At 37.2% G+C, this 13853-nt stretch overlaps 1 protein-coding gene across 1 annotated transcript in view; it reads left to right on the top strand.

Annotated features, from left to right (window-relative positions):
* The window catches only part of LOC120631989 (hemicentin-1-like), a 57484-nt gene extending 44575 nt beyond the window's left edge, over window positions 1-12909 (top strand). Inside the window, exons 13-16 of the mRNA XM_039901718.1 lie at window positions 2411-2564; window positions 7485-7606; window positions 8128-8282; window positions 12584-12909. Of these exons, the coding sequence (XP_039757652.1) occupies window positions 2411-2564; window positions 7485-7606; window positions 8128-8282; window positions 12584-12724 (572 nt within the window). The 3' untranslated portion in view covers window positions 12725-12909. The remainder of the gene's footprint in view (window positions 1-2410; window positions 2565-7484; window positions 7607-8127; window positions 8283-12583) is intronic.
* The last annotated feature ends 944 nt before the right edge of the window (window positions 12910-13853 follow it).

Below are 13853 nucleotides of genomic sequence, written 5' to 3'. Positions count from 1 at the left end.
CGAAACGCCGTATCCTCAAATTAAAAAAGCATCTTAAAGCTCTCGTTTTAAAGCTTAAATTCGTAAAATAAATAGTAGCAGAATAGAATGAATGGATACACTTTTACTGTACACCAAACAAAAGTGCAGAGAATAAAAGAAATACACAACAGAAGCGTGAGCGATTTGGCGACTGCGATTAAAAACTTACGATTTTAAAAGAGGAACATTTTTTTGTGTTTTAAATGGAAATCAATTAATAAAGGGGACACAAACCCTCGGCATGCCTAGCGTTTATAAAACTTATAATTATTATGATAGTGATTTTACCTACACTTTTACTATATCCAGCAATGTATGTGTATAAAACCCTTATTTCTGTGAAAAAAAACTGTCTGAATTAAGCTGTTCTTTATTCAACAACATAGCGTGACTAGGTTTCCCAGAATCTAGATTATTAGTCATATTTGCGGGTATAATATCGGGTACAGTAGTAACGTTATTAGTTAATAAGGCTAGTTTACATTACTCCAGTTCGGTACCCAATTTAAGCAAGCCGAATTAGGGGGTTTTTTTTAAAGGTTTGATATAACTGGCATACTCCCTAACAGGTTGGCCCACTACAATCATCTCTTACCAGGTGGGATTGCAATCAAGGGCTAACTTGTAATAGATTTTTTTTAATTAACTATTTATGGGTTGGCTTTACTGATTCCATCGGAATCGACTGGTCGTGTTGCTAAGGGTTTGTCGGTGATAAGCATTTTCCAGGCTTAAAGCCTGTTCGGAGAAGCTCTGCTGCCTTGCTTTTTTATGCTGTCAAGAAGCATAAGGTCGTGGTTGGCAGTGTAATTACAGAAACACGAGGTATCTTACCCCACGTACGCCTCAGCTAGAAGAACACAAGTTGGCACTTTTTAATACGTATGCCTTGCATGTCATGCAAAATGTTGCTCTGTTTATAAGTAATGACTTGTGTGCAAAATAGTTGGCCTGCGAATTTTTAGCATAACAAAATTTCTTACCTCTTGATTAGGGCCCGTTGGCACGGTTGGACAGTGACCCTGCATTCTGAGTGGAAGTCTGTGGTTTCTATTCCCACAACTGGAAAATGTTTGAGTGATGAACATGAATGTACATTTTCATTAAAATACATTTTTATGCATATCAATTATAAAAATATTCCTTAGTCAAGCTAGGCTTAGTTTGAGGCGAGATGGCGATGCGTGTATTGTGGTTATATATTTCGTAGTAAGTAATTAAAAAAAAAAACTCTACCAAAGAACAGCGATACATCGTAAGGGTTTGTACTTACTCACAGCGTTCCAGTGACTGGAATTATATAAACTGGCAACTAGGTTAGTAATTATTCTAATATAGACTCCATACAATTTGAATAAAAGACTATACATTTTGGTTTTTTTGTAAGCGCACAATAACTTCATAGCAGAAAATTAATATGAGTCTGAATAGGAAAATGCTTTGAGCAATTTTATATTTAGACTACAACCACAATACCGACGTTATTCATGTTTTTAATTTTGAATGTAAAACAGTAAAATACTAAACCGACTTAAAAACCTGATGGGGTAATTCTTACTATATCTACTTCTGGTGATGTAACTCCATAAGTAAACATCATCTCGGAAAGAATACGGTAGTTGGGAGGTATTTTGACGACCTCTGGCGCAGCGAGGGGTTTTGGGTTGAAGGCTCCGGGTTTTATTATTATTATAACTCTTTATTTGTTATTCATATTCATTAAGAATTATACAAGAAAAAAAATGAAACATAAAAATAGAAGTAGAATATAAAATAAAAGGCGGCCTTATCGCTTAGTAGCGATCGGGGGTTTGATTGCTGGCAGAGGCAATTTTGGGATTTTATTATTTCTGAATTATCTCTAGTCTGGTCAGGTGGGAGGCTTCGGTCGTGGCTAGTTACCCTCTACTATAACACGTACCACCCTACTATAAAAGACGTGCAACTTAGCGATTTAGCGTTCCGGTACGATATTGCGTAGAAACCGATTAGAGTTAAATATAACTGCAATACCCCTGGCCCTCTTAACTGCATTATCACTTAATAGCAAATGCAGAATGAAAAATAATAATAGACATGATAATGGAAGCGGTGGTAGCCCAGTTGGTAGAACTTCGACTTCACTTTCGGGGACGCGAGTTCGAATCCTACACGGACGCACGCACCTCTAACTTTACTAAGTAAAGTAAATAACTAACTGATAATGCGTTATAATAAAACTTTCAATGTATTAAATACCTTCTCCTACAAACGTAGAAGAAGGCGAGAGATAAAATTTTTGAAAAGATTTTTATCTTGTTACGCCAAAGGAGTATAACTTCTAACACGTGTAGATAAGTACACACACGTATTTTTTTTATTGATAATTAATTTGTTTTTTTCTGTGCAGGTGAAAGCAACTCGTTAGGCATGTCACCAGTGCTGGCGTCAATAGCAGCAATGTCGGCATTGCTGGCGGCAGCAGTGTGCGGCGTACTAGCAGTTCTGTACAAACGTCACGCGAACCGGCACAGAAATCTGCCTGCGAAACATGCTCCATTGAGGTAATATTGTATACTCGAACAGTAGGTGACTCGAACCAGTGGCGTGCATAGAAGGTATGCACAGGGTATGCAGATGATATAAAATTAGGAAAATCTCCAGTAGTACGAGATTTCCTTAATTTTATATTATCTGCATACCCTGTGCATACCCTCTATGCACGCCACTGACTCGAACAGTAGGTGATGGCCTAGTGGCTTCGGTCTCTCTTACGGGGTAATCGAATTCGATCTAAGCGCGCCCCGTTTTTTATTTGTCCACATAATTGTTAAACAATTATAATATTGCATTAAACGTAAGCATATAGAAATGTCATATTACAGTTTAAAGGACTACGTAATCGATAAAAAAGCTTGGGTGCGAATTATCGCTCTAACCAGGTTGCTCTTCTAATAATTTTAAATGACAATGTGAGATGGTGATAACAAAAAAAACTAAGTTAAGTTTGTTGTGGGCTTCTTCTTAAACCAGGACGCGTAGGGAACCCTCGTAGCGTTAGTTTTAATTTCATCTCACTACCGTGTAATTCTCGTGTACGCATAAAAAGTGCCACCTACGTGACGTGCCTACTTGAATAAAGATATTTTGGAGTTTGACTTCGACTTTGACTTAAATAACAAAAATATAATTAATCTGGGGCGATTCAGCACAGCTAAGTGGGCCCCAGGCTGACAAGTACTTACAGAAAGCATGTGGACAAATAGGATCCCACATCAGCACGTAGCCACAGCGAGCTGCAGCGCTGGTATTCAGGGAGACCCTGTGTTCTCGGAGAATGGGAAGATGACAATTATTTCCCCGGGGAAAGTACAAATATTTATCTTCTCCCACATATTTATCCAAATAATATTTGTGTTATAATAAACGTGGGTAAACTTCTCCTATTCCATGTTACTGTGCTTAAGCAGGACACGTTAATTAAATCCCACATCAGGGGATATAATCGGGAGATATAATTTTTGTCTCCTGCCAGTGCTATCCCTGCAGACGTGCTTGCTTATTTTGTATGAAAATGAAAATAAAATGAATAAATGCTTTATTTGTCATAAAAGAAAAACAAAAGAGAATCAAAAGTACTTAAACATAACACATAAATTTATACAAATTTCGTATTATTTTGCACGGATAAAAAGTGTACCTGTTTTCCGAACTAGTTCAGAATGTGTCTCGGAAAACAGGGCTAATCCACTCATGACATGAATGATTGATTGAATGAATGAATGAATGAATAAATGAATGAATGAATGAATGAACGAATGAAAATACTTTTATGAAAGAATGAATGTACGAATGAATATACTTCTATTGCACACCACAAAAAGGACATAGAACAAAAAGAAAAGTATAACAAAACAACGTATACAATTTGGCGGTCTTATCGCTATATAGCGACATGGTTTAATAATAATAATGTGTGTGTGTGTGTGTATGTGCGCGCGTTTGTGTGTGTGTGTTTGTGTGTATTGTTTTTTATATTAAGGTTTATATTTTCTAATATTCGATAAGGTATTAACTTTCTCAGGTTGTATTTATCATTTCATTAAATTTGCATACACCAGTATCAAGTTAATACCAGCTTTATCCCAGTTATAGTAGTCAAACAAACAACGCAAACCTCAATGCATTATTGCTCCCAAATTGTACACAATGAAATGGGAAACATGGGATGATAACCATACTGCGCCAACTTGCCTGAAAGCCTGAACGGATTAAAGGATTTGTTATTTGCCTCGTCTAACCTACAGAGAGTTGCACGTACGAGTATGTTCTGTGTTGTTGATATTCTGCTAGTACTAAATGCAATGGTCACAAGGATGCAAAAATATCCTAAAGGTTTGTTCGACAATCGTTATAATCAAGCAAGCGATGAGAGGTTTAACATAAAAAAGCATTTTGTTGGTTTGTCGGTGTATTCTTATTGCAGTAGTTCAATTACCATCATCATATTTTTTTTTATTCGACTTCAAGTTAGCTCTTGACTGCAATCTCACCTAGTGGTATGTGATAATGCAGTCTAAGATGAGAGAGTTACGTATGGCCAATACTTCTTTACGGATGTGAATCCTGGACCAACAAAGAGGATCTCAGGAAACGTCTAGAAGCATTTGAGATGTGGGCCTATCGACGCATGTTGAAAATCCGTTGGACTGAAAAGGTTACCAATGAGGAAGTCTTGCGACGAGTTGGTTGTCAGCGCGAACTTTGGAAGACCGTCAAAAAGAAAAAAGTTGCTTATTTAGGGCATGTGCTTTGGCATGATAGATACAGGCTACTGCATCTGATAATGATGGGCAAAGTTGCTGGAACGAGATGCATCGGTCGCAAGAGGAAGTCTTGGTTGCGCAACATTAGGGAGTGGACTGGGATCGCGAGTGCCGCCCAGCTGTTTAGCCTCGCCAGAGAAAATTCAAATTATCGTAAACTGACGGCCAACCTTCACTAGTTGGAGAGGCACCTAAAGAGAGAGCGTGAGATGGAGCTATCAACCCATTACCGGCCCACTATTGGGTACGGATCTCCACCCACAATGAGAACGGGTTAAGGCCGTAGTCCACCACGCTGGCCCAGTGCGTTGGTTGGTGGACTCCACATACCTTTGAGAACATTATGTGCGTGCTGGGATTCGAAGTCGGCCCCCCCCGAAAGTGATTACATGCTCCTACCCACTGGGTAATCACCACTTCATATTATATAAAAAAAAAGTGTGTATCAGCTCCGACGCACGACTGGAGTTTACTCCTTAAGTACGATTGTCGAAACATACACAAAAAGAGTTTATTTAACTGAATAAAGATTAATACCATATGAAAGGGGAAATAAAAAATTCTGTGCAATTTATTCACACACGGCGGAAGTGTAACTTCTTAAAAGTAGCCTACGAGAGATTGAGGTGGATGTAGAGTATCAGAACTATGTTGATGATGAATGTTTTCTATCTCACTCTAGTATAGTCCCATATATGTATGTGTTTGTTTCTTTACCTAGATAATATTCGGTTTCCTTGGTAACTTAAATAGGAAAAAAAAGTTAATTAAACGAAAGCGACGTTGCATGTTTGCGCATCACAGTTGCCGGGCATGCATGCGAAAACGTAACAAGGTCATTTATCAGTAGATTTTACTCCTCACATTTTTCTCATACCGGGCGCCTTATATATGAAAATCGATTCTTAAGGAGTAAACTCCAATTATATTAAAAAAATTGTAGTAGTAAAGCTTTTTGTGACAGTGCTCGTCCATGGAAATACTATTGCCATGCTTATTTTTAGCGCTCAGCAATGCTGTGGTCCGTTGGAATAAAAAGTAATTACGGGCACATCAGCTTAAAACCTTCGCCTCAAACCTAGCCCAGGATTGTAATATTTGAACATGGTAACTCAACCAATAAAGCATTTACCATACAAACGATGCAGTTTAGAAAAGAAAAATAAGAATACTAAATATGGAGTTCACAGAAAATGAACAATCCAAAGCAGGCGTAAAACAATCCAGTGTGGACGAAGCGATGCGAATAACAAATCTTTTAATCGGCTTAGACTGCCCGGCAACTTGTTTCACCCTGTTCCTTGTTCCAATTGAGTTGTCCAATTTAGGTTTTATGATGTCCTAGTATGCTAACAATAGAGCCTCTATAGCTCAGCGGTTAGGGGTTGGACTGAAATGAAACCCAACCTATAGCTATTCCGAGATTCGATTTTCGTGCAGTTTTAATCTTAGTTGAAGGGGAAAAAACGTATAAACTATGCAAGTTAGAAGCAATAACGGATACTCGCGAATTTACTATGCATTTAAATACATGGTATCTAGAATGTATTTTGTATTTTGACGGCCGATTGGCGCAGTGGGCAGCGACCCTGCTTTCTGAGTCCAAGGCCGTGGGTTCGATTCCCACAACTGGAAAATATTTGTGTGATGAACATGAATGTTTTTCAGTGTCTGGGTGTTTATATGTATATTATAAGTATTTTATGTATACTACCTATTCATAAAAATATTCATCAGTCATCTTAGTACCCATAACACAAGCTACGCTTACTTTGGGGCTAGATGGTGATGTGTGTATTGTCGTAGTATATTTATACAATAAAGTCCTCATTAAAAAATGGTAAGAACTAATGGTGCAATGGATTTGCACCTTCAATATTTTTACCGTCCTCAATAATGTCGCCACAGACTGTACCTATAATTACACCGTCAACCACGTCCGTCAGACCTTACCGTCCGTCAGATTTAGCATAAGAGTTACGTATGGCGATAGCTCTTCCCCGGACGAGCTCTGTCTTAAAAAGTTTTACTACACTTGTCCCAAACATCCGCTTACAGCATTTGAGCAGGAAATATTGGGACAGGGACCGTGTCTACATTACCAGTTTATCTTAACACTTTTACTGTCCATGACTTTAAATGGAACTCAAAATCTAAGTGGATCTGGGTGCCACGGGTAGTTTGCAGGCTTGAGAGCGATTTTCACATTAGACATTCCAATTATGAGAGTAACTATTTTTTTTGTCATTTGGGACGTGCTACCGATATTTTATCCTATTTATACCCTAAACGTGTTAAGTTCACCCAGTGGCGTGCATAGGGGGTATGAACAGGGTATGCAGATGATATAAAATGGAGAATCTCCAGTCAGAGTTATAAAAAACTTAAGGATACGCATTGTAAGAGTTATAAAAAGAATATCCTTAAGTATTTATAACTCGTATTGGAGATTTTCTTAATTTTGTATCATAACCTCTGTCCTGCCCAAAAGGACAGAGGTAGCCATAAAGCTTTTCCACCACGACAAAAAAAATAAAATCATCTGCATACCATATGCATACCCTCTATGCACGCCACTGAGCCCACCACGCTGCTCCAATGTCGGTTTGCGGTCAGAAGATATAAGAATAAGATGACATTTATATTTTTTTCCCGCAGTGAAGCAATGTACGCGGAGCGGAACGCGCAATGCAGCACACCAGTCAAGGCGGAGGTCCGGACGGCTCCCGATCCGGATCCGGCGGACGACGCCGATCCGGATATTATACCTAACTTATATGGTGAGTGTAGCGGACGATCACTGGCTATAGCCGCATGGATGGTAGCGTCATGCTGAGCCCTGTTTAACCAATGTAAGTTTGTTTGTTTTGTTTTTTGACTTCACACACCTTTGATAACATTATGCAGAAATTCTCAGGTATGCAGGTTTCCTCACGATGTTTTCCTTGACCGTTGAAGCAACTCATATTTTAATTGCTTAAAATGCACATAGTTTAGAAAAGTTAGAGGTGCGTGCTGGGATTCGAACACGCCCCCACGAAAGTGGAGTCGAAGTCCTACCCACTGGGCTATAACTATAAAGGATGATTATTATAGCACCTAAAATTTTACCATGTTTTAATGCAAAAATAAATATGACGACGATTTCGGATAGAAGCCGGCGTTTACGGAAGTCATTGTCTTACATACAAACATTACAGCTTAATTTGCTTTAATCTATACAAATTGGTCTGTTTTTTACGGTTGATAGTAAATAAGGTAATCGTTAATGAAGATCTGATAAGTTTTTTTTGTCTACCAGAACGGAGGCCTGTGTCAAACGGCTACATGAGCCTACAGCGGCCTCCGTCCACCACCAAGATACGCGAGCTCGGTGAAGACGCTCGCTCGGAGCCCGACGGTGGGGGATACTACGCCGACTTTAGGAAGAAGGACTATAGGATACCTCTGACAAGCGTAAGTTACTTGGTGTCTTAGAAAATGTAGACTAGCTGTTTTGTTAGTGGTAATTTTTTGGCTCTAAAGCCAAGATCCCTTATGGTAGAGTAAAAATAGCGAGAGTTATACTTGTAACGTGGTGAGTTTTAAAACGCCAAGAGAATCCTTTACTAACAGATTTATTTTCAAAGCATGAGGAATTCATAACTTGGTCATTTAGAAAATGTAACTGAACTTGACATAGAATGGACGGATGAAACACTATATACACTCTTTGAATCGAAAGTTTATTTGAAAAACAAAATTGATTTATAACTTGGCGACTTTAAAGCTTGGCGACGAAATTGATATTAGCTGAATAGCTTCTAGTGTCAATGGTTAAGGTTACAAGGGTAAAATAGGTAGCCTTGACTGGCACAATTTAATTGCAACTTAGTGATAAAGAAAATATCGTCGTTTGTAATTTATACCGCACGGGTAGCAATGTAATAATCTAGAACCGATTGAAATAATAGAGGCTAGAGGGAATTAACTTTAAAGTAGAAAAAAAGTTACGTTCCAAATAATAATCTTTTTTTTAAGTTTGTGTTCTGGCCTTATATACTTGCCAAAGGGTACGCGTAAAGGGTTGTGCGCTTTATTTAATAGTGCTTGACAATAACTAATACGAGTATATATCAGCTAAATACAAAGTCACAGTTTCTTGTGTTCAAGGCCAGAACCCTTCATAAAATGTCTGTACGTTAAAACACCATCGTTATTTCAAAGTGGTGTTACCGCATCATTAAGCAAAGTTGCACTTTCATAAAAAAAGTGTTCCAGAAAAAAAGTCGGAAGTCATTTAAACGCTGTCCCACATAACACTAATTGTGGCGGGAAAATGAATGTTGACCTACTCCCGTTCTGGATAAGTGAGCACAGAATATATTGTATTTGCGCCCCGTTTGCGCCCCGTTTGCGCCCCATTGTGTCCAACATAAAGATCACTTCATTGCAGATGAAAACTCCACAGACTACCATAATATAATTGCACTTTGTTAAACTGCGGATGAGAAAAAAGCTACCATTTTTAAGATCTCATTCGTTATTCCGTTGGAATTCCAAATTAAAATACCTCTTCTGCATTTTGTAGCGTTTATTTTCGTAAATTAATTTTAGTGCAAGCTCACTATTCTATGTTATGACCTAGAACTGTGTTGAATGACTTTAATTATGAAGTGTCACGAATATTTGCATAAGTTGTTCTTGGACTGGGATTATAATACCATGCGTATCATTTATTATTTTATGATTCATTTTTTGTTTTGTTTCCTAATAATTGGTATAAATTAAATTATTAGTTGTAATGTAGCTTTAAATAATGTTATGTTTAAACTTTTAAAGGTTTATATTAACCGACACATAATTAACTGTAAATAATTAATAGGAATTACTTTTTACACTTTAATACATGCTGTGATAACCTTTAAGTAGTTGAACATTTACGATGTAACTCTTTACAAAAAAAAGGAAATCGCCATAATGTTGGTTGACCTTAATAAATAAATAAATAATAAAATAAATAATTTCTTCAGCTTAACGTTTCATAATCAGACACTGTAGGTCCACTTCTGGATAGGACTCTTTCAAGCAGTGCCAAATTTACCTATTTTCGAGTTTCGTCGCGCATCTAGTTGGGGGGCGCTCGACACTCAGTTTACCGACACGCGGTCTCCATTCGTGGACCTTTTAACTCCATCGTCCATCAGTCCTCCGATAAACGTGACCAGCTCACTGCCACTCAAAGTCAAAGTCAAAGTCAAAAATATCTTTATTCAAATCGGTCCATAGGTGGCACTTTTGATGCGTACATTACACGAGAATTATACTGTAGTGAGATGATGGCGATTACCATATTCGTAAACTTAAAACTAAAGCTACGAGGGTTCCAAACGCGTCCTGGGCTCAGAAGAAGCCCACAAAAAACTTAGCCGGGAGTTTTTCTTTTTTTTTCTTTAGTATGCTAGCCTGAAGGTTTCAGGCGTAACGTTTATGTGTTTACAAAACTAGTATACAATTACTTATATAGTATTTCTGTATACAAGTCCAGTGAAACGCATGGTAAATAGATAGATAAATAGAGCAAATAGAGCAAGGTTAACGACACCGATACTAATGTAAGCCACTTTTGTTTCCACCAGCGATATAATAACTTTTTTGAACACAAACGCTACTATTGTTAGATATACTCCATCCCCGACATTTTTGTATGTAACAATGTTTCCTTAATAATGTAGTACATAAATTTTATGTATTACTAGCGTACCCAGCCCGCTTCGCCGGGCTAGATTTTGCTTTATTTTATTTCAACAACTAGCTGTTACCCGCGACTTCGTTTGCGTTTGTTTTTGTTTTTGTTTTTCGAAAGACATGTGGCATTCGATTTAGGTGAAATTCTACGCACTTTATGTATTTAGGATAGCTAAGCCTTAAGTGGCGGGTTGGCTGCCGTCCGCTGAGGAGTTGTGAGGAGTGTCCTCTATCTCCAATCGCATTCATCAGATCTTCACGAAATTTGGGCAAAATTAAACGGACATTATACCTTCTAAATACCAAAGTAGTTATTTAAATCGGTTATCATTTGACGGCTTTATGGTGTAAAATCGTCAAACACCTTCTACCCCTCTCCCAAAAGAGCGGAGCTTAATTTCGGGATAAAAAGCATCCTACATTAATTCTAATACCTTCTTAGAAATATGTGTACAAAGTTTCATGATGATCGGTTTAGTAGTTTTTGCGTGAAAGCGTAACAAACAAACTTACATTCACATTTATAATATTAGTAGGGATAGGGATAAACTTACATCATTGAATTTTTAATTGAAGTCTCATAATATATTAAATTATTTATTTCTCTCCGTATTCAGTCTCTTCTATTCTCTTCTCGAGCGGGTGAAGATCATTATCTACACCCATGTACACCCAACAATAGAATATCATCATAGTAAATAAAAGCTGTATTTGACAGTTTGACAGTTCAAAAATAGCAGTTCTCCGATCTATTATCTAAATTAAGCTTAATTTGCTATACTCCGCGAAAAGCAGAAGAATCTGTGTGGTGTAATTTATAATTTCTTCAATCCTTATACTCCACACCAAACAGATCTTCGGCAATATACCCTCTACGCACGTATCATCAGTCCACTTAACAATTATTCATTGTAAAGTCAACTTAACTATAGGGGTATATTGCTGAAGATCTGTTTGGTGTGGAGTATAAGGATTGAAGAAATTATAAATTACACCACACAGATTCTCCTGCTTTTCGCGGAGTATAGCAAATTAAGCTTAATTTTGATAATATATCATGGATTTCCGCAAAGTAACGCCTGCTTCTATCCAATAGTACTCCGATCGTCACCAAACTTTACAGGATTACTCGCCAGGTCAACCCGGAGATTCCCTGAAAGTTTCATTGGTAATATTGAATAATAATATTTATTTATTTGCCAAATTGTGGGTACATAACAAGAACACATTTCATTTAACAGACCCTTCACAATCGACTGTCACAGACCGTGTGCAAATGTTTATAAAAATAAAAAAAATATTACATATAAATTATTATTTATATACAGTCAAACCTGGGTAAGTGAGAACTGGATAAGTGAGAAAACTCTATAAGTGAGAGTAATAGCCAGGACCCGTCATTTAAGCTCCCAAAACCTCTATTAGCGAGAAACAGAAACCTTCGTAAGAGAGAGTCGTTTTTCCCTCACGGTCCTCCGTAAGTGAGACTGCTACTTATCTATACCTCTATAAGCGACAGTCGAGCAAGCAATATTCGACAAAATTTATGAGTTAGAGAAAAACATTCAAAATACAAAAACAGAAACCCAAACAACCCATTAGCGAGAAACTCGGGTTAGTTAGAAACCTCTATAAGCGAGAATGAGATTTTGCTCCCTTGAACTCTCGCTTATCCAGGGTTGACTGTATATATAAATTATTATACACACATTGAAATCGGTCCAGCCGTTTTGGAGCCTATACGGAACATTTTCCATACCACAACCACACACTTTCTCTTTTATATATATAGATAGATAGTTTTGTCAAGGCACGCCACATTATGAATATAATTATAATGTTTTCAATGGTGTGTGGAGTCCACATATCCGGACTGGCCCAGCGTGGTAGACTTCTGCCTTAACTCTTCTCACTTTGAGAGGAGACCCTTGCTCTGTAGAGGCCCGGCAACGGGTTTATGTGATGATAATGATGTATAAAATCAGCGGCTTTATATGAAAAGAGACGCTAACTTTATATTTTTGTTACAGTCCTACCACAGTTTGAACCGTGTGAACAAGGGAGTCAACGCGTGCAGTCCCAGTGGTGGGGTGACGTCATCGCTCACAGCACACCGGCTCCGACCCGAGGTCGTCACGACATCGCACCGAGTGCAAGAGAGCTGTATATAAACTAGACATTAGTGGGCATTGCGATGGTTCGCTTCATTTTAATCTAAATGTGATTACGTTGGTAAAGCAAGCTCTCCACATACGTACATGTTCGATGTTGCTAAATAAGCGTAATGTAGAAAGGAACGTTAGCTTATAAAACCTTTACCTGTAACGGATTTCGTAACTTTATTTCGAATAACTTAAAAAATCGCGTTTCCAGCATCACTCATAGGTAAAACTTTGATTTTATTTAATCTGTTTTTTATAACAAAATTCCTGCAGGTACAATTTAAGATATGGTATTTAAAGGATTCAATTTTTGATTTATTCACCCAGCTCGTATAAGTCCAAAATAAAACTGTAGAAATAAGACAATTAATTATATTTACAGTTCGTATCGTATTAGCACAGATATTCCAATAGTTTCATTTCTTACAGAATCACAAAGGAACGTCATAAAATTACCAAAAGTACTTTGTTTTAATTCTTATCGATTTTTTTTATTATAGTTGTTTTATGCTTTTTATTACCAACTCAACATAAGATTATTGTAGCCACGGGAATTTATCTGCACAATTATTTCCAGTATTGCGTAGCTCATATAGTTTTGTTCGTCGAACTTGTGCGAACGTGGAGACGCAGCTTAAGAAAAATGACAAAAAGAAATACCTATATATTTACTTATTAAACACTAACTGTTGCAATGCTCTGGAACCCTCCGATGTAAATACTAACATAGTGTAAGTACTGACTGTGTTCCTTTCAATAGTTAAACCTTTGTAAATTAACCTTTTTACCTATTTGTGTACGAATTTAATGTAAGGGCGACACTTGTTAGTAATCAACTTTGCTTGGAAATTGTAAGAGAGTGAATGATTGAATGTACAAATTATAATTGTTATTATTCTCGTTCATTTAAATTTAATTTCTCATAAATTTCGAGTTATTAATAGTATTATATTAATAGATATATGTTTGTCAAAATATTGCCCTCCTTAGATTAATGTTTGGATTCAGCTGCACATTCTAGTAACATACTGGTGAAATGCGGCAGTAATATTACTATATATATTATTATACATAGATATTTACTTTTTCTAAGCTACATTCATAACATTGACTGAATGCATGAAATAAATTTTCCCAG

Source organism: Pararge aegeria, chromosome 19, assembly GCF_905163445.1.
Source record: "Pararge aegeria chromosome 19, ilParAegt1.1, whole genome shotgun sequence".
NCBI lineage: Eukaryota > Metazoa > Arthropoda > Insecta > Lepidoptera > Nymphalidae > Pararge > Pararge aegeria.
Note: the sequence above shows the minus strand (reverse complement) of the source record. Positions and strands in the feature narration are given on the sequence as shown.